A 26,348-nucleotide genomic window follows, 5' to 3' on the forward strand; every position below is an offset into this window, starting at 1 on the left:
TCATAAACATGGAGTAGGAGGCTATGCGGCTGAAAATGGCGGGGCCGACTATGTGCCATAGCTTTTTGGATTCAATCAAGAACCGGTGTCGGAATGAGAGATCGAGGTCTTGGTCTGGAGATTGTACCCTTTCATGTATCTGACAACGAAAGAGAGAAGCCTGGCTGCTTCCTTTGATCGATTTGGAGAGAGAGAGAGAGAGAGAGAGAGAGAGAGATGGAGAGGGACCCCTTCCATATTAAATATTATTTATTTATTTATTTAAAAAAAAGTAATTAAAAACCTCATAAATAGTCCCTATGTAGTGAAATGACAAAAATGCCCCTGACTTAACGGCTAAATGGTAACGGAGTTAGCCGGAAGGACCAAATGTTAAAAGTTTTGAAACCACAGGGACGATCCGTGAGGTTTTTTGAACTTAGAAACTAAACTTGATATTTTCAAAAACCACAAGGACCATTTTTGAAGTTTTGTCTAAATTGAACCCACCCCATTCACCAAACCCTTTCTCCCTTTCTTTCTTTTGCTATTAAAAAAAAAAGCCGCATCGCCGGCATCTTTAAGTTCCCATCATTCCTCTTCCCAACACCGGGGATCTTCTCAACTCCCCCTCCGGTGACCAACTGACAGATCAACTCTCCTACTCGTATTCACGGCTCCATCTACCGCAATCGCCACCTCTCTCTCTCTCTCACCGGCGATCTTCCGATCTCACCAGCCCCACCTCCTCCGCCTCTTGAAGATTATCTTATCAATGTAAAGTTTTTTGATCTTATTTCTTGCATCGAATTTATGGTTTTGAGTTATTAGGGATATGGATCCAATTAGTTAATATATCTATATAATGAAAATTCCATTCGTGTTTATGAAAAAAAAAAAGGTTTTATTATTTGAATGGTATTCCATTTGAATCTTGGAGTCCACTATTAATTTTTTGCACCCCAGTTATATTGCTCTTGAAATTCTTTTGATAGAAACTTCTTCATTATGCTTTCCTAATTTGGGTGCTTCCAGATCTGTTTAACTTTATTGGGTTCTTTCCCTAATTTTATTGGAAGTGGATATACAGATATTTTTTGAGGTCGAGTATAGAGTATTTACATAAGAGTACTTGTGGGTTCTTTTTGGTTGACCTTTTAAAACACAACTGTGTCCAAGACTCGTGTTTTATGCCATTTCAATGCAAATCTTGTGAATTACACCTGTCTTGTTTTCTTCTGTTTTATCATAAAGTTACACATGTTTCTTGAAGCATCTCTGCTAGCTTTATTGAAAATATCATTTGATTTCGATAAATATCAATGGGAAAGCAACTCTGGTAGCTTTATTAAAAATTTCAACGATACCTTTTTATTTTTGAGCTTCTCTTTTAAATTGCAAATTTCTTTGGAAGCTCATAGCTCTTGATATTTACTTCATTTCATTTCATCCAGGTGCTCTACTTATGGTCTATCTAAACAAATGCACCCATCAATGTCATCTTCATCGTTATCTTCTTTTTTGGCTCCGGTATTTTCTTGTGAATCGTGGAATCGTGATGTTTTTCTCAGTTTTAGAAGAAATGATACTCGCAAGACTTTTGTGGATCATTTCTACGCAGCTCTTGTACAACAAGGAATCTACACTTACGAGGATGAAAAGACATTTCCTTAAGGTGAACTGATCGGTCTATCCCTTATGAAGGCTATTCCGTGGAATCACCGATTGTCGTCATCGTATTCTCTAAAAACTATGTAGATTCATAGTGGTATCCGGATGAACTTGCATATATTATGAAGTGCAAGGATACAAGTGGGCAGATTGTTATCCCCATCTTTTAAATTGTCATCCCAATATTTTATGATGCGGATCTTATATACTAACGAAATCAAAAAGAAAATACAAAAGAAAATACAGAGAAACATTTGTCAAACATGAGTTAGAGAACAAAAACAAAGTTGAAACTTGGAGAAAAGCACTTGTGGATGCAAGTAACCTCTCTGCATGAGAACTCAAGTATGTGCCAACGAGTGATTTTCTTCTTGTTTTTGCACTTTTATGCTTAGGATTGTGTGTTTTACAAAATATATATATATATATATATATATATATATATATATATATATATATATATATATATTGTGAACACTTTATTTTATAAAACATGAAACAAATTACCTCCATTTGTCAATGTGAGCATATGTTTATTATCCTTGTATATCCAATATGTAGGCATGGATCAAAGTGCATCAAAGAAATTGATATAATTTCAACTTACAACCGTAAATTAACACCCGAGTGGAATAGAAGCTCGCAACAACATTTGAAATAAAAGTTATTAATGGTGTACGTATGATTGATGGTTGATGTATTTTCATATAGTGAAATATCTAGCAAGTTTGGGTGTTGCTGCATTGTTGAAGGAATTTTAGACGACTCAAGCATGTATCATTTAGAAAAGTTGTAAGAAAAAAAAGCCTTTAAACATTTCGAAACGAAAATAAATGAAAGTAAACAGAGTTAAAGCAGGATGATGCTTAATAATTAATAGGTTTCACTACATAATTGAATTGTGTTGCTTGTTCTTAATGATGTGGATCATATTAAACATCACATAATTGGTTTGATGAATGAAGCCGAATAATAACCAAAACTAGAGATAATCATTTCTTAAATGCTTACAAAGTAGACGTGATATACACTATTAATTAGTTTATTAGATGAGGAGGCTATTGAGCTCTTTTGCAAGGGAATTATTAGTTGCTTTCAAAAATATGTTGTTTCTTAATGCAGGTGAACTCCCATCAGCATTTAAAAATACATTCTATGGATGCCACAAAGGAACTTGACATAATTGAAGCAATAATAATATGTTGCAACATGCAATAGGGATGATCCATCACAATGTTTTCCTCAAATTGTTGCAACATAACTTTGTTGTATTACATAACTTTGTTATATTGCAAACATGAAGACCCTTTGTTGTATTACATAACTTTGGGAGGGTTATTTAGTCATTCTTGTTGTTTATCTAAAAAGTGGATGATGAATTGTCGACCTGATTTAGAAAGTATATTATAAGTAGTTATATGAATGGAAGTACATGTGTATGCCACTCTAGTTATTGGTGTCTTGAACTACTTGGTTGTAGTTTTATATAACTAGCTTTAGGATTAAAACCATAACATGTATTGTATAAATGATTTTTCGTGTTCTCTTAACATGATTTTGGATTTTTTTTGTTGGAAAAGGTTATGTTGACTAGAACAAATTTGATGCATCATGTATGAACCATACACTTCACTTCACATGTGTGCATCATTAGATATAGAAAAACCAATTACCAAGTTAGTTTGTCATAATCAGCTTTTGGTGTAAAGTTGCAAACTGGATTTTGGAAACAGGCTTTTCCAAACTCGGTATTTTTTGAATTGTTTTAAAAAATCATACAAAATATTAATTTTCGACAACTATTTAACCTTCATGAAATACTTATTTGTAGTATATTTGATTATGAATACAGACAAGAAAAATAGGTCATGAAATACAAATATAGAAAAATATCAATCATTTATTTTGCTTTTACAAAGATACTATATTTATTGTCGCCTATTTGTTTTGTTTACTAGATGAATATTCGCACATGAATATAGTTAAATAGTCAAAATTATAACAAATATATTTCGTTAAAAATGAGTCATTGTCATTAACTTTGAAATAATTTTTTTTCTAAACTAAATTGAAATGTTGTTGTAAAACATTATCATTATTTTGAATAATGTGATAACATAGACAACTTAATGTTTAAACATTATAGTAATTAATGATCAAAGATGACGATGAATAATAAAATCTATGTATTTTTTACCTTATAATATAATTCTACAAGGCGACCTTTGCGTTGCGCGAATATATAATTATTTAATTAAAATAATAAATTTTAACAAATTATGATTTAATATTTATATATAAAAAACAATATCATTAGCAAAACAAAACCTTTAGTTAACTATTGGTTTTATTAACAGTTATTAACTGTCATATTTTTATATCATTGGTTATTTCTACTATCAATTGATACTTTTATAGATCATTTTAAGTTTTGTGAACTGTATATCAAATGTATGTTGATTTCTATATATAACAAATAAAAAATTAGTATGAAAAAATATATATTACAATTTTTGATGATTTTTTAAACCATTTTAAGTTGTGTAAATTGTATATAAAACATATGTTGATTTCTTTATATAATGAATAACAAATAGTATAAAAATAATATAATGTTTAATAATATAAAAATACTACATCTATTATCACATTTATATCAAACACACATTATTTAACATTTATAAATCATACAAAAAGAATATATAGAAATCAACATACGTTGATATATATATATATATATATATATATATATATATATATATATATATATATATATATAAACACTATTATCCCAAAAAAAAATCATGTTACAATAACCATTTATGCGGTTGTCACACCCCGACCGACAACGAAAAACAACAGGGTTGCGACGTTATACAATTGGATTACATTCAACCACATATATCGAATACTTAATATATTTGAATCAATATTTTACAAACCTTTAAGTTTTGGAATTGAAATTACATCTTCATAATTTAAACACACAATGGTAAACAAGTCAAGTTTATTCCCAAAAGAAAGGAACTATAATTTCCTTAGAACCGATGTCCTACCTCAAGCTTCTTAGTTACTTGAGAATACACATTTTTAAAATACGTTAACAAAAATTGTTGGTAAGTTCCACAAGTTTTGACTCCGTGAGTTTTATAAAAAGAAATCTTTATAAAACGTGGAATGTTTAACAAAATAAGTTGTGCAAAACATGGTCAACAATATTACCGATATGCTTCGTGTGAGACCCGATACTTGAAATCCGATACGAGTATCCATGTTAAAATACTTAAGATAAAAGTAAATGTTAACATATTTTTGTGAAGCAAAATATTAGGTGCTTATATAAATAAACATTACTAATCAGTTTAACAATCTACAAATAATATTTATACTACATACAACTTCATCCTAGTTTGTATTAATATTTTTGTATCTGGGATCTTGTAATAATTCCCAGTTGTTTGTGTTCGAAAACTTTTGGTTGTAACGCTTATAATGTGAAACTACGAAAGTTTTAATAGGATAACAATCGTATGTGTCCCCATACGAGTTTAAACAGCACGTCGGCTGTAAGTGCCTTTACATGAGTTTAAACAGCACGTCGGATAAGTGTCCATAACAAATGTTTAGACAATACTCTGATTGTAAGTGACCATATCAATGTTTAGACAATACTCCGACTTTAAGTGAACATACAATGTTTAGACAATACTCTTGTACGTGACCATAACAAATGTTTATATAGCACCCCGACTGTGAGCGACAAAAACCAACATGTTTCAAATCATTTTATGCCATAAGGCTTTCAACATGATCATATTAGAAACACTTGTTATCATTAACACTTTTGGGATCCTAAAGTGTGTGAATTAAACAATATCATAAGTTGTGTTTTTCTTATCTACTACAAATCTTTGTGTATATATTTGAGAGACCAAATAGTAAGGTTAATCAAAAGGGCAATTTTGTCCATGTTTTTAGAAAAATGATAGAAAAATCATCGTAAGTCGGAATTAGGATCCGTAAACTCTTAGAGCTTATAAAATGAGTTTACTTTGTCCATAATTTTTACCTTAACCTTAAGTGGTTCCTAACCAAAATGTTCATTTTTACAGACTGGTCTGAAAATGTTCTGAAATGATAGTCAGTTTTGTAAAAATTGTCATAAATTGTAGAAAAATCATATGAACGTGTGCGAGTAGTACGTGAAAAGGTATACACCTGAAATATTTGAATATTGTACAGTTTTGAAATCCATAAGGTTTAAGAAGGGAAAAAGTCCTTAAACAGACCACAACTTTTCTATAAAAAACTGAAATTTAAGCTTAGATATGTTTACTGATATAACTTGTATTTTAGTTAACTAAGCATTTAAATCATTCAACTAGAATTTGTTTAGTGTGTATTCTCCCCTAAAACTTGGAAAACATAGGGGGCCGAGAAAACTCACTTTTTGTTACGTAAAGTTATTCGATTTGAGAACGGTTCGTGCGGTTTCCGGTTCCACTTAAGTGCGCGATTTGAGTATTCTTTTGCATGTCTTAACACATAAAGACATATATTTACTTCTAAGTTAGACTTTTATAATGTCTTAAATCACCTAAAATCAGTGAACTTTATGATAAAAGAAAGAATAGAAATAAGAATATACCTAGCTTTTACTTGGATCAAAAGTATGTTGCCAAAAGGGTGTGGAAAACACAAGCTTTTTAAGAGATGAAAGGCAACTTTCTCTGGGGTTTTAAGTGTTTGAAAGTAGCTACATATGGTCTACTTTGGATCTCGAAAATGGGCAGTAAGATGGAAGATATTTGGGTGTTGGTTTGATGCTCGAAAACAGCCACTGTTTTGGCTATGTTGCTGTTATGAAATTTTCTCAGTAAGAAGGTAAGAATGGTGTAGTTTAGCCGCTATTTTGAGTCCATAATTTAGAGTAGTATAACAACTCACTTCCAAGGGTATTTGGTGGTGAAAATATCAAGCAAAAGGAAGGTGTAGATGGGTGAAATGGTGGCTGAAACACCAAGGGACAACAAACCCTTTAAGGTTCACGGTTTTGAAGAGTTGGAAGGAAGTTTGTGTGGCTGAAAATGGGATGAAGATTGAGAGTTTTCCCTGGAGTATTGGCTAGAGAATGAAAGAAGAATGAGAGAGAAAGAGAGAGAGAGAGAGAGAGAGAGATTTGTAGGGAAAGAAAGAAGAAGATAAGATGAAATCAATTAGGCCAGATTGTGATGGGATGGGAAAATGATGAGATATGATCTTGTCTAGCCATTTGGTTAGTTAGTTACTTAGAGATAGGATTTAGTTAACTAACTAGTTACTAGTTAGGTGATCTAGTTTTGGAGAGGGAAAAGGTGATTCTCGAAAATCATAAGAAGAATTAAGTACTCTTAGCAAAATGACTTTAAGTGATTAAACACTTACTAGTTAACTTGGCTGTAACACCCAAAGTTTGGAAAGCCAAGAAAAGAAAGAAAACCCCAATTTTAAGGGGAGACTCGGCGAGTCCAAGGAAGGACTCCGCGAGTCCGAGCGGGATCCGGGTTGAGGTGTAAGCGACCAACTCGGCGAGTCGGCCAAGGTGACTCGGCGAGTCTGGTCTGAGCAAGGAAAACCCTAAATCCGGGACTTGGAGCTTATTTAAACGTCTCATTCTCTCCCCTAGGGTTCCTTTACTGCTTCTCTACCACAAAACACAAAACCCTAGCCGCCATAATCGTTTTGGAGCAAGATTTACCCTTAGTGAAGCTTTTGAAGCTTGGAGAAGGAAGAAAGGCCTTGGAGGTACAAGAAGGGACTGTAGATCCGGGATTGAGAAGACATTTCAGACCAATTGGAGGTAATAAGTTGTTGCCTGGACTCCCTTTTGCATCTAGATCTATTCTTATGTGTGAGTTTTGGTCATTTTGGTATGATATGTAACCATTTCAAGTTAGAGGTCCAGATCTGAGGTTGCTACCTCAGATCCATGTTTGTTTTGGTCTAGAATCCCCTAAAGTATCAGCCCTTGGTATGTTGAAGATGTATGTTTGCCATAAACCCTAGTTTAATGTGTTTTGAGCCTAGATCTCTTAATCTACACGTAAAGTTTGCCACTTTACATAGGGGATAGGCCTTAGAAGTATGGATCTATAAGTTGGAAGCCCTGTTTGGCTCGAAAAGTCAGTGCATGGATTAAGGACTGAATAGACTCGGCGAGTCCTTCGAGTGGACTCGGCAAGTAGCTTGAAGATGAGGAGGAACTCGACGAGTGGGATGAACCGCTCGTCGAGTCGGATGAAGTTAGGCATGAACTCGGCGAGTCGGAAGAACAACTCGACGAGTTGGTTGAAGATTGTCTTGGACTCGGCGAGTCTATTCTTGGACTCGGCGAGTCAGGTCGTGAAACCCCAAACCCTTCGAGTTCAAACTCGAATCAGTGAGTCGGGTGGAGACTCAGCGAGTTGGACAGGTCAGGACTCGGGAATAGTTGACTCGGCGAGTCAAGTCGCGAATAGAAAGACCTTGAGCATTTGAACTCGGCGAGTTATTAGGTGGACTCGGCGAGTAGGGTTGACCTGGAAGGTTGACTTTGACCAGGATTTTGACCTTGACTAGAATTGACCTAGTTGACCTTTGGAGGTTAGTTGGACTAAGTGTTATGTGGTCATGGGTAGCCCGAGGAGCTAGTGGAGCAGCAGTTCGGAGTCAGAGGTCAAGTAGCAGTCAGAAGGATTAGCAGCATCAGTTCAGTAGACTCAGGTGAGTTTCCTTTCAGTAGGAACGGGTCTACGGCCACAATGTCGGCCCGTTTAATTAGCAGTAGTCACGGACTTTGGTCTGATGCAGTAGCTAGAGTGCTTGATGTCTTTGTGATTCAAGCATATTTGTGTTATGTGTTCCGGACTCTGTTCCGATGCAGTATGCAGTATATGTGATTATAATAGTTGTTATGTTTTATGCTATGCCATGATCAGCCAGTTCCGGACTTCGGTCCGATGCAGTCAGTTTCGGACTTCGGTCCGATGCAGTTAGTTCCAGACTCTGGTCCGATGCAGGGGACAAGGTCCCAGTCAGTTCCGGACTTCGGTCTGATGCAGCTAGTTCCAGACTTCGGTCTGATGCAGTGGGCAAGGCGCAGTATGTGCTTTATATATGTATTGTATGGTATGTGGTAGTTTGGGGGAGCTCACTAAGCTTCGTGCTTACAGTTTCAGTTTTGGTTTCAGGTACTCAGTTTCTAAAGGAGGAGCTCGGGAAGATTGCAGTGCACACACCGTGTTCAGTTAGCTTGGGAATGTTTGACTCTGATAATGATATTATGTTAAATTAATACTCGAGAAATTATGTTATGACTTATGATACAGTTTTTATAAATATGATTTTAGTAATGTTTTTAAAGAAATTTTTGGGTCGTATTTTTGGGTCGTTACAAGTTGGTATCAGAGCCTTGGTTTGAGGGATTCGGGCGCACTCCCGAGTGTGTCTGAACTCAAACTAAGGAAGTAGTATAAAGTTTTCAAGAGGAAAAACCATGCTTACAAAAGAATTTTGAGAAAAGAAAACAATTTTAGAAAAAGTATAAAGAAAAGAGTTTTAGAAAAAGCAAAAAGAGTTTTTGGAAGAGAAAAGGGTGTGGTGCATGCAATCAGCCGAGCTCAAGTAAGTACTTCCAAATTACCCATACAAGTTATTTGTTCAGTTTCAGTTTCAGTAGAACAACATGCTAGTATAAGACTAAGGATCTAGGGATGATGCCTTATGTGCCTGTTATTTGTGCTTTTGAGCTGCATAGTAGTGCTGAGTAGACAGTAATAGGATAACCTGTTTAGGTTATGCCTAATTTATGAGTTCGTGTTGCATGCTAGTTCAGATTCCTGCTATGTGGATATGATTGCTTGAGTATGTTATGGTTAGATTTTCCCATGTTCGAATGTTGCTTGCTTTGTGCATTGTGGGATTATGAGTGGTGGGAGTTAGCCATTAGGTGGATACGACAAGTCACATGCGATCAGGGTTGAATAATCTCAGAGTGCTGGATTTGGTCCTATTGCGCAGCTCTCGTTTGAGTCCAACCGTTGTGGGGACGAGTCTTTTACTTGAAGGATTATCTGAGCCTTGTCACATGTGATGGTATCCAGGTGATGGCTAATTGGCATCACAAGGAGACCTTCAGCAGCTGAGGACTGTTTTGAGTGGAGTCAGAGATTTCCCTAGGGCAAGCCTAGGATAAGAGTAGCAGAGATCAGTGGCAGTAGAGTGACTTGGTGGAGTTGAGGTAACTCTTGAGGAAAGTACGGATAGATGTGGAAGGTAGTATGGGCCCGTACTACTGAAAGCAGAGGATCCGTACTCGATTCAGGAGGGGCCAAGGCAAAAACCAGGAAACTAGTAGAGTGTGTGAGAGATCCCTCAGCAGTAGTGTATAAATTGATCAAGAATTGTTATATTTTCAGCATGGTGACATTGCGCGAGCTATCAGTTAGCAGTTCAGGCGTTGAGGAGGGATCTGGCTCGGGCTTTAGAGCCGGGCAGCTTGATGATCAGATGAGGGATTTCATTTACGCAGAGATCACGCGCAACATCATTGATCAGACTCCAGTGATTTTCGGTTCGGTTAGAGAGGCCATTGTGGAGCTCATGGATAGTCATCTTGAGGCCTTTAAGGCCGGGATAGTTTCAGGACAGATTGGGGCTCGTCTTGGTCCCAATTCTTATGGAGAGCAGGGATCCAACAGGAGAGGAGATCCCATTTCTAGTTTTTCCATCAGGGGACAGGAGTGAGTGGGGCATCCTGTCTCCAAGAGAGACCTTTGCATGATTGGATAGTTGAGGAGGTTACGTGAGCCATTCGCGAGGATTTGCCCGACATGGTTGTGAGGATCATTGATAGATTGATAGCGAGGCTCCAGGATCAGACAGCTGTTGTTCGGTCGACGGGCATTGCCGATGGGGTAACGCAGGAGCAAGAGTCGGGCAGGGAGTCGGAAAGGAAGAGGAAAATGGATGAGACTCAGATAGCCATGGGTTCGGGTAAGAGGCTCAAGGGTTCGGATTTGAGGACGAGGAACTATCAGAGCCGCAGTCGATGCGGGAAGTGTGGAAGGACGCACATGGGTGTGTGCAGGCGTAGAAGTGGTGGCGATGCTGGATGTTTCAAGTGCGGACAGATTGGTCATTTCAGCAGAGACTGTGTTGTTACCATCGCCCAGGGACTTGATCCGTTATGTTTTCATTGCAGTTAGAGGGGCCACAAGAAGGCCCACTGCCCGAGTTTGTATACAGCAGGGCAGGTGCCAGCTCCTCCCCTTGGGACTTCGAGTGCCGCAAACGGTCGTCAAGGCCGGGCAAGGGCGCCTACGGATCGGAGCCGAGTTTTCCGATAGATTTCAGCAGGGATTCGAGCAGCGCTGGGTGTTGGAGGTATGTACCTTTTACCTTCCCGTCAATTATTATTCAAGATGTTATTGTTATGTTGCTGCAGCGATATTTATAAACGTATGTATTGGGGTATCATATTACCTGCTTGTGACTGAGTGATATGCCATCTGCATACCTTGGAATTAGAATGGTGAATTGGATGTCGTTCCCTCTAGATCAGGTTACTTCAGATGCGGTGTTTGTAGCATGTGTGTGTAAGATTCAGTAAAGTCTTACTGCCTGCGGAAGGCGTTAGTCGGATAATGATCAGTTATATTTTCAGTAGTGATAATCCAGAGTTTTTAAGTGGAGTAGCTAGCGGTCAGTAAGGAAGTGGGTTGAGGATGTGCACTCCAAACACAGGTTCTCAGGATGTAGTCCCTAAAGCAAATACAATTAAGGATCGAAGGGTGCTCATTCAGATAGCAAGAAGGGTGAGGATCTGGTGAGAGTTAGTTGGAGCACTGGCAAGGGTAAACGTCGGCGGACAGCATATCACCCTTTTAATGGAAGGAAGGTTGGAAATCCTTTTGACCAGTGAGCAATAAGGAGCTAGCCAAATCCAAGTGGGGGAGAACCCTCCGAGTACACAAGGATAAGAGCCACGTAGACCCAGAATAAGTGCACGGCCTCTGAGAAGAAATGATGGTAGCACAGTGATTGATGGATTGAGAAGTTCAGAATTGGAAGTTTGAGGACCTTTCTAGCGGTTAGTTCATGAAATCGAGATGGTTAGAATTTGGTTGGGAATCCAGGATTGGAGGACCACCGTAGGGCTCAAGTGAGTCGGAATGAGGATCCTGAGAACGGTTAGCAAGAGATGCCTTCGTATTAGTAGCCAGTGGCAGAGATAACATGCAGGATTGAGTAGATTCAGGAGTTGGGAGTTTGGAAACTTCCCAACAATAGCTTCTTGTATCCGGATTAGTAGACGGTTGGTTTGGGAACCAAGCTAAAGAGTTCCTCGACGAAACGCTAAGTATATCAAGGATATAAGATGTCGAGGATGATGCAGTATTCAAATACTGAGGGCTGGTTTTGAGAAATCAGGATGAGGAATCACTAGCGGGACTAAGGATAGTCAGGATGTCTTCGAAATAGTAGTAGAGTGATGTAAGTCTGCGGGGGTAGCCGTAGCATTCACTAGCAGTCAGATAGTAGTAGAGTGATGTAAGTCTGCGGGGGTAGCCGTAGCATTCATTAGCAGTCAGATAGTAGTAGAGTGTTATAAGTCTGCGGGGGTAGCCGTAGCATTCACTAGCAGTCAGATAGTAGTAGTAGTAGTGATTGTAAGTCTGCAGGGGTAGCCGTAGCATTCACTAGCAGCCAGATAGTATTAGAGAGTTGTAAGTCCGCGAGCGTAGCCGCAGCCTTTGTCAGATTGGTAGGCAGGATGAGCGTGTTGTTGGACGCGGGAAAGCAGTAATTCCCACCCGTTCGGGTGCAACAGTGAGGATATGGGAATCCACGGGTTAGATTTCGGATTTCCCAAATGGTTTAGTTATGGCTAAGTCAGCAAATTGGCTAAAGATCGTCACATCAGTTATGAGATCAGAGTAGCAGTAGACCGTTGGGGTTCGGATACGTTAAGGGCTACCGTTAGTCTGGGGGCCATAATGTTATTAGTCGTGGAATTGTTGACGTCAGGAGGTGACGTAAGGACCTGATCGGTGGATCGGGAGGTTGTTAGAGCCACAGTGACAGGATAACTAGTGGAAACTAGTTCCAGAGAAAGATTTCGTTCAGAAGTCATGGGAGCGACTAAGTAAGGAGTCCTTTGACTCCACAGTTGAGTTGGAACTCAGTGTTTCAGGCAGTTCAGTGTTTCAGGCAGTTTAGTGTTCCAGGCGGTTCAGTGTTTCAGTTAGTTCCAGTATTTTAGGCAGTATTAATTTTGCGTCGGACTGCAAGTTCAGCCTTATTAGTTGGACCTGGGTGGTCTCAGTTCATCCGGAAGCCAGATTTGGAATAGCAGAAGTTTCAGTCAGTTGTTCGTGGGGTGCTCGACACCAAATGGTAGTAGAAAGAATGCCCAGTGGATAATGGCGACGATGACCTGTACTGGGAGTAGCAGGAGTAATAGATTTGGTGGAGACAGGGTCTTTACATTGAAGGAAGAGGTAGGTAGTTATGGAGCATCGCCTTGGGAAGACAAGGAAATCGTGCAAGGAAAGAAGGGGTGAACCCCTTCGGGGTCAGTGTAGTGTTGGAGAGTATCAGAAAGATTGTTGGTTGAGTGAGTTGCATTTCCAGGATGTTCAGGGTCAGGATGGACCCGAGATTATTATCTGTAAGGATTGGCAGCTGGTGCTAGAATGAGCGGTGGGGTATTGGAGGCAAATCGCAGTCGGTGGATCGTAGCAAACTTCGAGGACGAAGTTTAGTTTAAGTAGGGGAGAGTTGTAACACCCAAAGTTTGGAAAGCCAAGAAAAGAAAGAAAACCCCAATTTTAAGGGGAGACTCGGCGAGTCCAAGGAAGGACTCCGCGAGTCCGAGCGGGATCCGGGTTGAGGTGTAAGCGACCAACTCGGCGAGTCGGCCAAGGTGACTCGGCGAGTCTGGTCTGAGCAAGGAAAACCCTAAATCCGGGACTTGGAGCTTATTTAAACGTCTCATTCTCTCCCCTAGGGTTCCTTTACTGCTTCTCTACCACAAAACACTAAACCCTAGCCGCCATAATCGTTTTGGAGCAAGATTTACCCTTAGTGAAGCTTTTGAAGCTTGGAGAAGGAAGAAAGGCCTTGGAGGTGCAAGAAGGGACTGTAGATCTGGGATTGAGAAGACATTTCAGACCAATTGGAGGTAATAAGCTGTTGCCTGGACTCCCTTTTGCATCTAGATCTATTCTTATGTGTGAGTTTTGGTCATTTTGGTATGATATGTAACCATTTCAAGTTAGAGGTCCAGATCTGAGGTTGCTACCTCAGATCCATGTTTGTTTTGGTCTAGAATCCCCTAAAGTATCAGTCCTTGGTATGTTGAAGATGTATGTTTGCCATAAACCCTAGTTTAATGTGTTTTGAGCCTAGATCTCTTAATCTACACGTAAAGTTTGCCACTTTACATAGGGGATAGGCCTTAGAAGTATGGATCTATAAGTTGGAAGCCCTGTTTGGCTCGAAAAGTCAGTGCATGGATTAAGGACTGAATAGACTCGGCGAGTCCTTCGAGTGGACTCGGCGAGTAGCTTGAAGATGAGGAGGAACTCGACGAGTGGGATGAACCGCTCGTCGAGTCGGATGAAGTTAGGCATGAACTCGGAGAGTCGGAAGAACAACTCGACGAGTTGGTTGAAGATTGTCTTGGACTCGGCGAGTCTATTCTTGGACTCGGCGAGTCAGGTCGTGAAACCCCAAACCCTGTGAGTTCAAACTCGAATCAGTGAGTCGGGTGGAGACTCAGCGAGTTGGACAGGTCAGGACTCGGGAATAGTTGACTCGGCGAGTCAAGTCGCGAATAGAAAGACCTTGAGCATTTGAACTCGGCGAGTTATTAGGTGGACTCGGCGAGTAGGGTTGACCTGGAAGGTTGACTTTGACCAGGATTTTGACCTTGACTAGAATTGACCTAGTTGACCTTTGGAGGTCAGTTGGACTAAGTGTTATGTGGTCATGGGTAGCCCGAGGAGCTAGTGGAGCAGCAGTTCGGAGTCAGAGGTCGAGTAGCAGTCAGAAGGATTAGCAACATCAGTTCAGCAGACTCAGGTGAGTTTCCTTTCAGTAGGAACGGGTCTACGGCCACAATGCCAGCCCGTTTAATTAGCAGTAGTCCCGGACTTTGGTCTGATGCAGTAGCTAGAGTGCTTGATGTCTTTGTGATTCAAGCATATTTGTGTTATGTGTTCCAGACTCTGTTCCGATGCAGTATGCAGTATATGTGATTATAATAGTTGTTATGTTTTATGCTATGCCATGATCAGCCAGTTCCGGACTTCAGTCCGATGCAGTCAGTTCCGGACTTCGGTCGGATGCAGTTAGTTCCGGACTCTGGTCCGATGCAGGGGACAAGGTCCCAGTCAGTTCCGGACTTCGGTCCAATGTAGCTAGTTCCAGACTTCGGTCTGATGCAGTGGGCAAGGCGCAGTATGTGCTTTATATATGTATTGTATGGTATGTGGTAGTTTGGGGGAGCTCACTAAGCTTCGTGCTTACAGTTTCAGTTTTGGTTTCAGGTACTCAGTTTCCAAAGGAGGAGCTCGGGAAGATTGCAGTGCACACACCGTGTTCAGTTAGCCTGGGAATGTTTGACTCTGATAATGATATTATGTTAAATTAATACTCGAGAAATTATGTTATGACTTATGATACAGTTTTTATAAATATGATTTTAGTAATGTTTTTAAAGAAATTTTTGGGTCGTTACATTGGCACTTCTCTCAACCATTTCTCTTATCTTAGTTGATTTTGACACAATATTCCTTACATGAAATCCCTTTAAGTCATGACCCATAACTCGTTATCCACTAGAGAATAATACATATGTACAAATACATGTGTATTTTTGGTATAAAATAACAATGTAGTTTTTGTGTATTTGAACTTAAATGTTTATATTTTATTCTTTTTATTCAAAACACTTAGATACATTCTAATTATGCCTTATAATAATTCATTTTATATTTTTATTAATTAAATATAAAATTTATTGACCTAGGTTTAATTTTGTGACATTTAACGGATTAACAATGTCGTTAAACAGGTTTCGTCACTTTGGTTTGTATATTTGTCAAATTTCGATCCTTCAAAACTATTAAGCACAAGTTTTATATAGAATTTAACTTACTCATCAACTGGATACATGTTGATACGATAATTAAATTTGTTGCGTTCAAATGATGTTATACGCTAATTTTCACAAATTGAGTGGCTGTAGACAAGTATGTGGTCAAAAAAGACCAAAAGATATTGTCGTCAAACGGTGTGGAAAAGATCATCCATTGTAGCTTGAAAGGTTGATGGTTTGTTTGAAAGGCCAAATGACATTATGAGAAATTTATAGTGTTCGTCCACTGTATAGAATGCGGTCTTGTGGGTGTCGTTTGTGGCCACTCAAATTTGGTGATAGCCAGAGCGAAGATCGATTTTTTAGAAATACGGAGGCACCATGAAGCTCGTCAAGTAATTCGTCAACAATAGGTATGGGAAATTGGTATTTGATTGTGAAGCCATACGCTTGGTTGAGTGAGGTGGGGTGGTGGAGGGACAACTCGTTTTGGATATTCGAACAGAGACCTAATAGAAAACAATTGGGGAGTGCTTCATTATCAAGGCCATTCACAAAGTTGCTTAATTTCTCAATTTCGGTTTGGTAAGTGGTGATTGTGGTGATTTGGTGAAGTTTAAAGAGGGTTGCCTAATAATTCTTGTAAGTAGAAGGGCCGAATCGGAGCTCTAAAGCTCTTGAAAAATTGTCCCATGTGCTAAGCAATTTGTTGGTAGCAAGATGTTTATACCAACATAAAGCATCTTTAGTGAAGTAGAAGACTCATAGAGCCAATCGTCGGACAAGTGAGATTGCATAATATTCAAAGTAATTGTTGGCCTAGTCCAAAGGTTTAGTGCCATCAAAATCGGGGAAGGAAATTTTGGGTGGTCGGGGGTGGTTATCAGTGGTAAAAGGTTTGGATTCGGTTTTGAAAAAATTGTAGGAAAATTATGGTTTTGATTTGGGTTTGGTGAAGTTGGCGATGAGATTATTGATATGTACATATTGTGCAGTGAGTTGTTTCATGATGATATCCCGCTAGGCGTGGGATGTGGTTTGTGTAGAGAGTATCGATATTTGTAGCGGAGGAAGTGATGTGTTTGGTGACATTTTCTACTAGAGCTGCCATAGAAGCTTCAATGGAGGGGGGATCGGTTTGTGGGGTTGTGTGTGAGGACCACATGGGGGAAAGTAAGTATGGTTTGGAAGGCATGATTGAGAAAGAATGAATGAAGCACCAAATGGTAAAGGCCAATCAGAGGAGATCAATCTCCCAAGTAGTTTGGAGAAGAAGATATGTAAATTGATATAATTTTTTGTACGTTTAATTCCACCAAAGAGATTACAATTTAGAGAAGCACTAGCTTTTCTTATTGACTCTTGTCTTAGAAGGTGTGAACCAAGAACAAGTCTACTAATGCAAAATGGAAAACATGCTTTGACTTCAATCTTGATAATAGGCTGGTAGCTTCCTATTCCTAGTGGGCCGATTGTATGGGCTGCCTTCTTGTGGGCTGGTTGTAGTGGGCTCCGGGTCTGTATCACCTTATGGTTGGATTAGTAACACGTATTTATTAGAAGTCCTGAAAAAGGAGAAGCTATATGCAAAGTTCTCCAAGTGTGAATTTTGGATTCAAGAAGTCCAATTTTTAGGTCATGTGGTTAACCAAGAAGGGATAATGGTCGACCCAGCAAAGATTGAAGCTGTAATGAAGTGGGAACAACCAAAAAGTCCTACGGAGATTCGAAGCTTTTTAGGATTAGCTGGATATTACCGAAGGTTTATCCAAGGCTTTTCTTCGATTGCTACTCCATTAACAGCTTTGACCCACAAAGGAGCCACTTATTCTTGGAATGAGAAGCATAAGGAAGCCTTTGAGAAGTTGAAGAAGAGATTGTGTGAAGCACCGATTCTTTCATTGCCCGAAGGAGTTGATGACTTTGCAGTTTATAGCGATGCATCCGGAGTTGGGTTAGGTTGTGTTCTGACCCAAAGGGATAAAGTGATCGCGTATGCATCGAGGCAATTGAAGGAGCATGAAAAGAACTACCCCACTCACGATTTGGAGTTGGCAGCGGTAGTATTTGCCTCGAAGATATGGAGGCATTATCTTTATGGCACCAAGTGTAAACTTTTCACTGATCATAAGAGTCTCCAATATCTCTTTAATCAGAAGGAATTGAACATGAGGCAACGACGTTGGCTAGAGTTACTCAAGGACTACGACTGTGAGATACTTTACCACCCTGGTAAAGCAAATGTTGTTGCCGATGCTCTCAGTCGGAAGGTAAACCTTGAAAAGAAAAGGCCAAGAGCATTGAGAATTGAAGTTGTCTCGACAATTGTGGAAAGTATAAAGAAAGCTCAAGAGGAAGCTTTAGAGAAAAATGACCGAAAGGAAGAACGTTTAGGCAAAACGTTAGTGTTCGGTACAAACAACCAAGGGTTGAAGGTATTTCAAGATAGAATTTGGGTACCTAAGACGGGCGGAATAAGAGATCTTCTGATGGAAGAAGCTCACAAGACCATGTACTCAATTCATCCTGGCAGTACGAAAATGTATAGGGATCTAAAACCCTATTATTGGTGGCCGACGATGAAGCTCGATGTTGCTAAGTATGTGGCCGAGTGTGTAACTTGTGCTAGGGTTAAGGCACAACATCAGAAACCATATGGGAGTTTAGAACCTTTACCCGTACCCATGGGTAAATGGGAAGACGTCACCATGGATTTTGTAACTAAACTGCCCAGAACAAGGAACGGTCACGACATGATTTGGGTGGTCGTTGATCGCTTCACTAAGAGTGCGCATTTCATAGCGGCCAAAGAGAAATGGTCTATGGATAAACTTGCGAATTCTTACGTGAAGGAAATTGTGAGGCTTCACGGTGTTCCGTTAACGATTGTGTCCGATCGTGACAGCCGTTTTACCTCAAGGTTTTGGAGGAGTCTACAAGAGGAATTGGGTACCAAGTTGTGTTTGAGTACAGCTTACCATCCGCAAACCGATGGTCAGAGCGAGCGAACGATTCAAACATTGGAGGATATGCTGAGAGCATGTACCCTAGAATTCCAAGGTAACTGGGATGAACACTTACCTTTAGTAGAATTCTCCTATAATAATAGTTTCCACTCAAGCATTAAGATGGCACCTTATCACGCTTTGTATGGGGAGAAGTGTCGAACGCCATCATGTTGGCTGGAAGCTGGGGAAAAGCAGTTTATGGGACCTGAAATAGTCCATGAGACTGCTGAAAAGTTGAAAGTGATAAGGGAAAGGATGTTAGCTGCTCAAGATCGACAAAAGAGTTATGCTGACAAGAAAAGACGACCGATATCCTTCGATGTTGGAGATTCGGTTTTACTTAAAGTCTCGCCGTGGAAGGGACTTATAAGATTTGGGAAACGAGGGAAGTTGAGTCCAAGGTTTATTGGACCATTTAAAGTTCTTCAGAGGATCGGGAATCAAGCTTACAAGCTAGAGTTACCGGAAGAACTAGAGGGTATTCATAACACCTTTCATGTGTGTTATTTGAGAAAATTCACAGGAGATGTGCCCGACATAATTCCGATTTCTGAGTTAAGGTTGGATGAAAACAAGAGGTTGATCGAAGAACCTGAGGCAATCGTTGACCGTAAGACTATGAAGTTACGACGCAAGATGGTCGATTTAGTGCTTGTGCGCTGGAAACATACGAATGGACCAAATCTCACTTGGGAAACGGAGAGTGACATGATGAGTCGCTACCCGCAGTTGTTTGGTGATATGTGATTCCGGGGACGGAATCATCCTAAGAGGGAGAGAATTGTAACACTCGTGTTTCTAGCCTAGGCATTTATATTGAGTTGATAGTCTAGGTTAACCGATGTAACTCATTTTGAAGAAATGAAAAGGAGTTATGTGAATATTATGTGAATTATGTGTTTTATGCTTAAGTATTAGGGTTTAATTAATTAAGAATAAAAATAAGCATCAAAATTAAAGTGTGAGATAAGCCCGATATCTTTACATAAAGTTGTAGTGGTCGAAACAAGGATTTCGGGGATATAAAGAATACCAAAATCCGAGTTATAACGAAGAAGTTATGACCTGTCGAAGTTTCGCGACAAAACCGGCACGGTGCTGAATGTCGTAAAAAGTGAGTTTTTGATAAACTAATTTTTAGCCTTAGTAATCTAAACGAAAGTTGTAGTATTCGTTAAACCGAGAAGTTCGATAAAAAGAACGCCCAAATCTGACTTCGTATGAGGAAGTTATGATTTTTCGAAGTTTCAGCGTAGCAGTAGACAGCTAAAAACTCGAATTTTAGATCGAGCGATTTTTAGCCGACACAACCTAAATGAGAATTGAAGGTCTCGTCATTAGGAGCACAACGGTAAAAAGTCTGACGAAAACAGACGTCGGATGAAGAAGTTATGAATTTTTAACGGATTTCCTGTCCCGGTCTGTTAAAAATAATAATATAAAAATTAAAGTCAAAATTAGCCGACGAAATCTAAACGGAAGTTGTAGATCGTAATTTTAGCTACGCGTGCATATAAAGAACGTCAAAAACGGAGCTCGTATGCGAAAGTTATGGATTTTAGAAGTTTTGGCACGAAAACCGAGAAATTTCGCATAGTCACAATTGCCACGTCACCCTCGCTTAGAAAGTGACATGTGTCCTGCTGAGTCACCTGACTGCTGAGTCATTAGGCTGCTGAGTCATGTGAGCCACGTGTCCTCTTCTGATTCGACCGAGGAGGAGGCCCAATCCGAAGCAGCCAGCTCCCCAGCCGAAGCTTCGCCCAGCTGCCGCGTGTGTCCGAGCCTCGCATAGCCTAGCTCCGAGCCTCGCAGGTGCTCCAGCAAGCCGCGGTCCACTTAGAAGCCGACAGCGAGCCCTCGCATGTGCGAGCCAGGTGCGAGCCATGCGAGCCATGTGCGAGACCTCCCTGCGAAGCCTCTTAGCCGTCGGATCAGGAGACTTCTCAGCCGTTGGATCAAACTTCGGACCCTATAAATAGAAGGGTACCTGCGAGGGTTTCCGGTTACTTTTGGAATTTAGCCATTTTTAGCCCCTCTCTCCATATTTTCTTCATCTTAACATCCCGCAAAGCCCCGGTATCAATTGTAAAGCCCGGAATACCCCACGAAGTGCCCGAGAAGCCCGAAAAATTTATCTTTTCGGTTTCGAAGTCCGACTTTTGCAGAGCCCGGTTTCTCAATAAAACTCCCGGTTTTATTAGAAACGATCGTTTTAGGAAACGAATTGCTGCCCGATTTTCACCAAAATAAGTGAGTGTGTAGTTACTTTCAATTTACACATAGATATGAAGTATTTACCTTGAAATACGTGTTATGTGTAAATATGCTAATTGTTTATTCGAGGTGACTGTTGAATTGATGTTTTATACAAGTTTTAAACTGTATATGCTTTTTATCTACAAAATATGTTGGGTAGAACATGGGTAGATGAAATAGTTGATGTGAGTTAAAATGGTGAGAGGCCTCGATGTCGATGTTGTGTTGTTGTTGTAGCCATCTAGCGAAGTATAGATGACGACCACGGACTTTCTAGATAGTCCAGTGGAACACTAGCAGGTTCGCAACTTGTAGGTGTTGATGAATTAAATGTTCATTGGCGTACTTCATCCCCCTCATGGTTGCCTTAAGGACATGTATGGCTGAGGAAACTCCTTAGCAGTAGTGTCCATCCCGATGATAATCCTTAGGCTAGGTCCCCTGTGATAGGTGTTTAGGGACGTAAAGTGAGGACAACGGGAATGGGTAATCAGGGTTATTGTTGATTGGTGAACTTAATAAGTATATTATTATTGTGGGTTGAAAACCCTATATGCTCACCAGGCTCCCAAGCCTGACCCACTCAGTTTTATGATTACAGGTAGTGGACCCCGAGCATAGTCGGAGGACAACGAGAGATTTTTGGATTATAGGCCAGTAGTTGTAAATAACTGTTGAAAGGCTTATAATGTCTTGTTTATGCTTTTGGATCTGTATCGGAACATGACATCCCGAGGTTTTGATATATATATGGAAAACATATACCTTCTTAATGAAGGGTTTTGATAAACTTTTATCATATTTTGTTTGGGGACCAATTCCGCAACATCTTTTAAAAAGATTTCTCTGATTTTATTTTAAAAAGCATAAATTAAATCGGTCTTTTCTGGCCGAGAAATATGGGGATGTCACAGTTGGTATCCGTGTGAACGTAAGGTTGAAAATGCTAATTAGCTTTAGTTTAATACTCTATAGACCTAAAGATGGTCATAGCCCACTTTGAGTTGCCGCTAATCGACCTTTGGAGGGTTTGAGAGGATATCTAAATATAATGAATATATTCATATTAATTATCTATCGAAATATGTTTTTTTTTTTTTTTTTTTTTTTTTTGTTTCATGTTTAATTTGAATTGTCAACTAAATTAAAATGTTATTTTATCCTATTTATTGACCCAATAATTCGCTAGATTGTCTATCAGAGAAAGACTCAGGATTTCCAAATCTTGGAAAGGCAACCAACAGCCGTTCCTTTTTCCATCAGTGGGTCCCCCAAATGACTTGATAATAATTAATAGATAAAAATATCGGCTTTTGTTATTGGAAAATAAATGGTAATTGTTTAAGGTTTCTAATTTTTGTTATAAATAACTTATTTAAATATGCATAATCACAAATTCAAGACAACTAGGATTAAAATATCGAATATCATTATCAAAAGAAATGAAAGGAAAAGAAATTAAAATATCCAAGAGGTAAAGTAGAAGTCAAAATACCCAACACTTGTAAGCTCCTGCCTCCATGTGTTTGTCTCCTCCTCCATTCTTGGCGGAATCTTCAAGATTTCTTGATAGTGAGACACAGAAGAACCCTTTTTTCTTCACAATCTTATCTCTTTGTGTGATCAAGAAATAATATCTGCTTCATCTAAGGAAACTAGAAAGAGAGAGAGTAAATGGGCATTCTAAATGACGATGCAGTTTTGATTAAAGAAGCAGAAAAAGCAGGAGACAAAACTCTAATCACTGTAAATTGTCCAGACAAAACAGGTCTTGGCTGTGATTTGTGTCGAATCATTCTCCTCTTTGGCCTCAGTATCGCTAAAGGAGGTATATCTTTTTACCCTTTATATCGCATTTCTTTTTACCCTTTATATCGCATTTCGAATAAACTTTACTTTATTTTTAGGCATATATTCATATTTCTGTGATCTTGGTTGTCAATTAAAGTGAAAAAAAATCCCGTTATTAACTTTATTATTTATTAATTAGAGCTTTTGTCGGTCTTTCATGTTCGATCTCAAATCTATATTTTGATAATTATTTTATAATATAAATAAAATCTTTTTTTTTTTTTTTGATAGATGCATCAACAGATGGGAAATGGTGTTATTTGGTTTTCTGGGTGGTGGGAAAGCCGACAACCAGGTGGTATTTATTAAGAGAGAGGCTACGTGAAGTATGTCCACCGTGCACCCTGCCAATGGCGGAGATCTACTACTTCCGGCCGGAGTTTCAGCAGCCGAAGCCACCAAAAGTTTTCCTTTTGAAGTTCTGGTGTACCTTTGATCGGAAAGGCCTCTTACATGGTATAATTTCCCTCTTTCATCATAACGAAAATTGTAGAATGTAAATAATGAATATGTGGTTATTTAGATAAATATTATTTTGACTAGAACTAATAATCTTTATTTACTCCATAATTTTACAAAGATAGATACACCTATAGATAGCCATGCAACCAAATGGCTTAACCTTTCTAACCATTGCAACTCTTCATAAATAAGTGACACATTCTTCAAGAATGATTGTTAAATTATTAACTAACCAAACTACAAGAATTAACTCTCGTAACTACCAACCCATAATAACACAATAACTACCTTTTGAAATTACCAAACTAACCTTATGTCTTGCTTACGTTTCAACATGTGTTGTGTACTTAAAAAAAACCGTGTCGTTTACAGAATGTCACTCAAAGTGCTTACAATGGCATATGAGTTTTAAAGTGTTTCGTATTCTTTAAAGGGCTAAATGCAAAACATAATAATGTATTTTCATTGATTTGTTTATGTCAGCGCCTTACTTTCATTTCTTGTTATTATAGCATTGCACTTTGAAAAATATACCCAATTATAGCAATGTCATTTGAATATTCTTTAAAGAGTGATACAAGATTCCTTTCCAACTTTTGAGGTTGTTTTCACATTCAATAGAATTTACAAAGATATGGTCAAGATTGTGTGCAATTTTTTTAATACAACTAGGTTCCTTAAAAAGCTGGAGAAATATAGCTTACTTTGACTAAGAAGATTAATTGTTTATGTGGGAGTCGGCATTATCTTGAATATATTATCAATAGCATGACAAAATTGTTTCAATATATTATATGTGTCGAAAGGGACTTGAAACTATTGACCCGACAATAACCATTTTATGGCATCTTTAATTCTTTATCCACCAACTATCAAAAACAGGTAACCTAAAAAATTGTATTCTTAATTTCGTCATTCTTTTAAAAAAATGAATAACAAGTCTCTTACAATAAATTTCTCTAATCTGACTTAGCAATGACTCTGTTGATATTATATATTTTAATCTCATTGAATTTTTTTTTCTTAATTTCTTTTATAGATGTAACAAAGGTCCTTTGTGAGCTAGAGCTTTCGGTTAAGAGAGTAAAAGTATTTACAGCGCCAGATGGGACAGTAATGGACCTTCTTTTTGTCACAGATACAAGGTACATCTGTCATTTTGACCTCAAAAGTCAAAGTATATATATGGACACGAGTTTTTTACATTACAATAAAAATGTTACGTATTTGGTTTATCTTTTACTTAATGACCTTTGTTATCCTCAATGAGTAGGGAACTTCTTCATACAAAAAAGCGACAAGAGGAAACAAAGAGTCAATTGAACGCAATGTTAGGAGATAACATAATAAGTTTTGAGATCGAATTGGCTGGTCATGAAGTCACAGCTAACCCTCAAGGATCAGCATTTCTTCCACCTGCAATCACAGATGACATGGATAATGCACTCATCTCTAAACGTGTATCCGTAAAATTCGACAACGAGCTTAGTCCTTCGCACACTCTCATGCAAATACTTTGCCAAGATCATAAAGGCTTGATCTATGACATCATGCGTACCTTAAAAGACTACAACATTCAGGTACTAATTTATGCCAGACTGGTTGTCGTGTACCTGATTTACATCTCACATGATGCCTTTGTAGGCAGACCTGGCAATCTGTGTCTGCGTGTTGTGTATACGTGTCAATTGTCATACACGAATTTACATGACATGAATTTGGCAAAAACAAACACGACATGAATTGTAAAACGTGTCTTGGGTATAAAACACGAACACGACACGTAATTAATCTGTGTGACACAACACAAATAGACACGTTTTTAACCGTGTTACATGAAAACACAGATAAACACAAATTTAATTCGTGTCTATACGTGTTTATATGTGTCGCGTGTCAACACGAATTAAATTTGTGTCTATACGTGTTTAAACATGTTTAAACAGATAAATTTGTGTTCGACACGCATAAGACACGAAACATGAATTTTAAAATTCGTGTCGACACGAATAGACATGAAACACGAATTTTCTAAAACCCATACATGGAAAACTCGTGTTGTGTATCAAATTGTCAGGTCTACTCACAGGGTGGTGTGGGCCAGCTGAAGGGTTGTTGGAAGAATAATCTTTTTTGAACAAATATTTTATGAAATGAATTGATGATTTTTTATAATGTGATAGGTTTCATATGGGCGATTTTCGGCGAAAGCGAAAGATTATGAAGTGGACTTGTTTATAATGCAAGGAGATGGAAAGAAGATAATGGACCCCGAGAAGCAAAAGGTGATTTGTTCGCGTCTTAGAATGGAACTTGTTCGCCCTCTTCGAGTGGAAGTGATGAGTCGTGGTCCGGATACCGAGTTGTTGGTGGCTAACCCGGTCGAGTTAGCCGGAAAAGGGCGGCCACTTGTGTTTTATGACATCACACTTGCAATAACAAGTCTCAGTATACGAATCTTCTCGGTAGGTACAAAAGACGAAAATGCCCTTGTCATCCTCAAAAATAGTCTTGTGTTAACAACTGATTTTATTTCTTCATAGGTTGAGATTGCAAGGCACAGAATTCATGATCGAGAATGGGAAGTCTATAGGGTACTTCTAGATGAAGGTGACGTGGCTTTGGTGCCAAGGAGCACGATCAAAGAGTGTGTTGTCAAAAACTTGATGGGATGGGAATGATAGTGGAAATAGAATCGTTGTACATTAGAAATTTGTCATGAATCCAAGGGTATTATTAGTATAATAGATAAGTTGTATATATAGTACAAGTTAGCAATGCAATCGAGTGTAGAATATAAATATGTAAGGGGGTATGAGTCATGACCCCGATCGTATATACACAGTATACCATCCTGTACAATGTGCAGCTTAATGTGTACATATTTTGGCTTATAAATCATCTTAATGTGGTTGGTTGCTTTTGCTTTGTGTTTTAGTGAGAATTAGTCGATAAATCAAATTACATTGATGCAATTTTGCAAATAGGGTTATAAT

General features: G+C 38.8%; 1 protein-coding gene and 1 long non-coding RNA gene across 4 annotated transcripts; both read left to right on the forward strand.

Annotated features, from left to right (window-relative positions):
• The first annotated feature begins 534 nt into the window (after positions 1-534).
• LOC145076842 (uncharacterized) lies at positions 535-3,114 on the forward strand. 2 transcript variants are annotated; one of them, XR_013692821.1, is made up of 3 exons: positions 535-756; positions 1,434-1,995; positions 2,773-3,114. It is a non-coding gene; the product is annotated as an uncharacterized LOC145076842 (long non-coding RNA). The 2 variants fall into 2 exon arrangements; XR_013692820.1 differs by lacking the exon at positions 2,773-3,114 and adding an exon at positions 2,212-2,746.
• Positions 3,115-22,509: 19,395 nt separating this feature from the next.
• LOC145072946 (ACT domain-containing protein ACR10-like) lies at positions 22,510-26,273 on the forward strand. Of its 2 annotated transcripts, none has more exons than XM_079019461.1 (6): positions 22,510-22,867; positions 23,122-23,346; positions 24,392-24,497; positions 24,626-24,932; positions 25,536-25,821; positions 25,896-26,028. In XM_079019461.1, exons 1-6 carry the CDS (start codon positions 22,714-22,716, stop codon positions 25,898-25,900), a joined length of 1,083 nt encoding a protein of 360 aa, XP_078875587.1. In that variant the 5' UTR covers positions 22,510-22,713; the 3' UTR covers positions 25,901-26,028. The 2 variants fall into 2 exon arrangements, with proteins under 2 accessions (XP_078875587.1, XP_078875586.1); XM_079019460.1 differs by having other exon boundaries at positions 22,513-22,867; positions 25,536-25,817; positions 25,896-26,273.
• The last annotated feature ends 75 nt before the right edge of the window (positions 26,274-26,348 follow it).

The sequence above is a fragment of the Lactuca serriola genome, chromosome 9 (assembly GCF_051521515.1).
Source record: "Lactuca serriola cultivar US96UC23 chromosome 9, Lser_US96UC23_V15, whole genome shotgun sequence".
Lineage (NCBI taxonomy): Eukaryota > Viridiplantae > Streptophyta > Magnoliopsida > Asterales > Asteraceae > Lactuca > Lactuca serriola.

Bases quoted from the DNA above. Each gene is read 5' to 3' on its own strand.
- LOC145072946 (XM_079019460.1), top strand. From the start codon at position 22,714: ATGGGCATTCTAAATGACGATGCAGTTTTGATTAAAGAAGCAGAAAAA. The intron at 22,868-23,121 runs GTATATCTTTTT...TTTTTTTGATAG, and splicing joins CCTCAGTATCGCTAAAGGAG to ATGCATCAACAGATGGGAAA. The intron at 25,818-25,895 runs GTAGGTACAAAA...ATTTCTTCATAG, and splicing joins TCAGTATACGAATCTTCTCG to GTTGAGATTGCAAGGCACAG.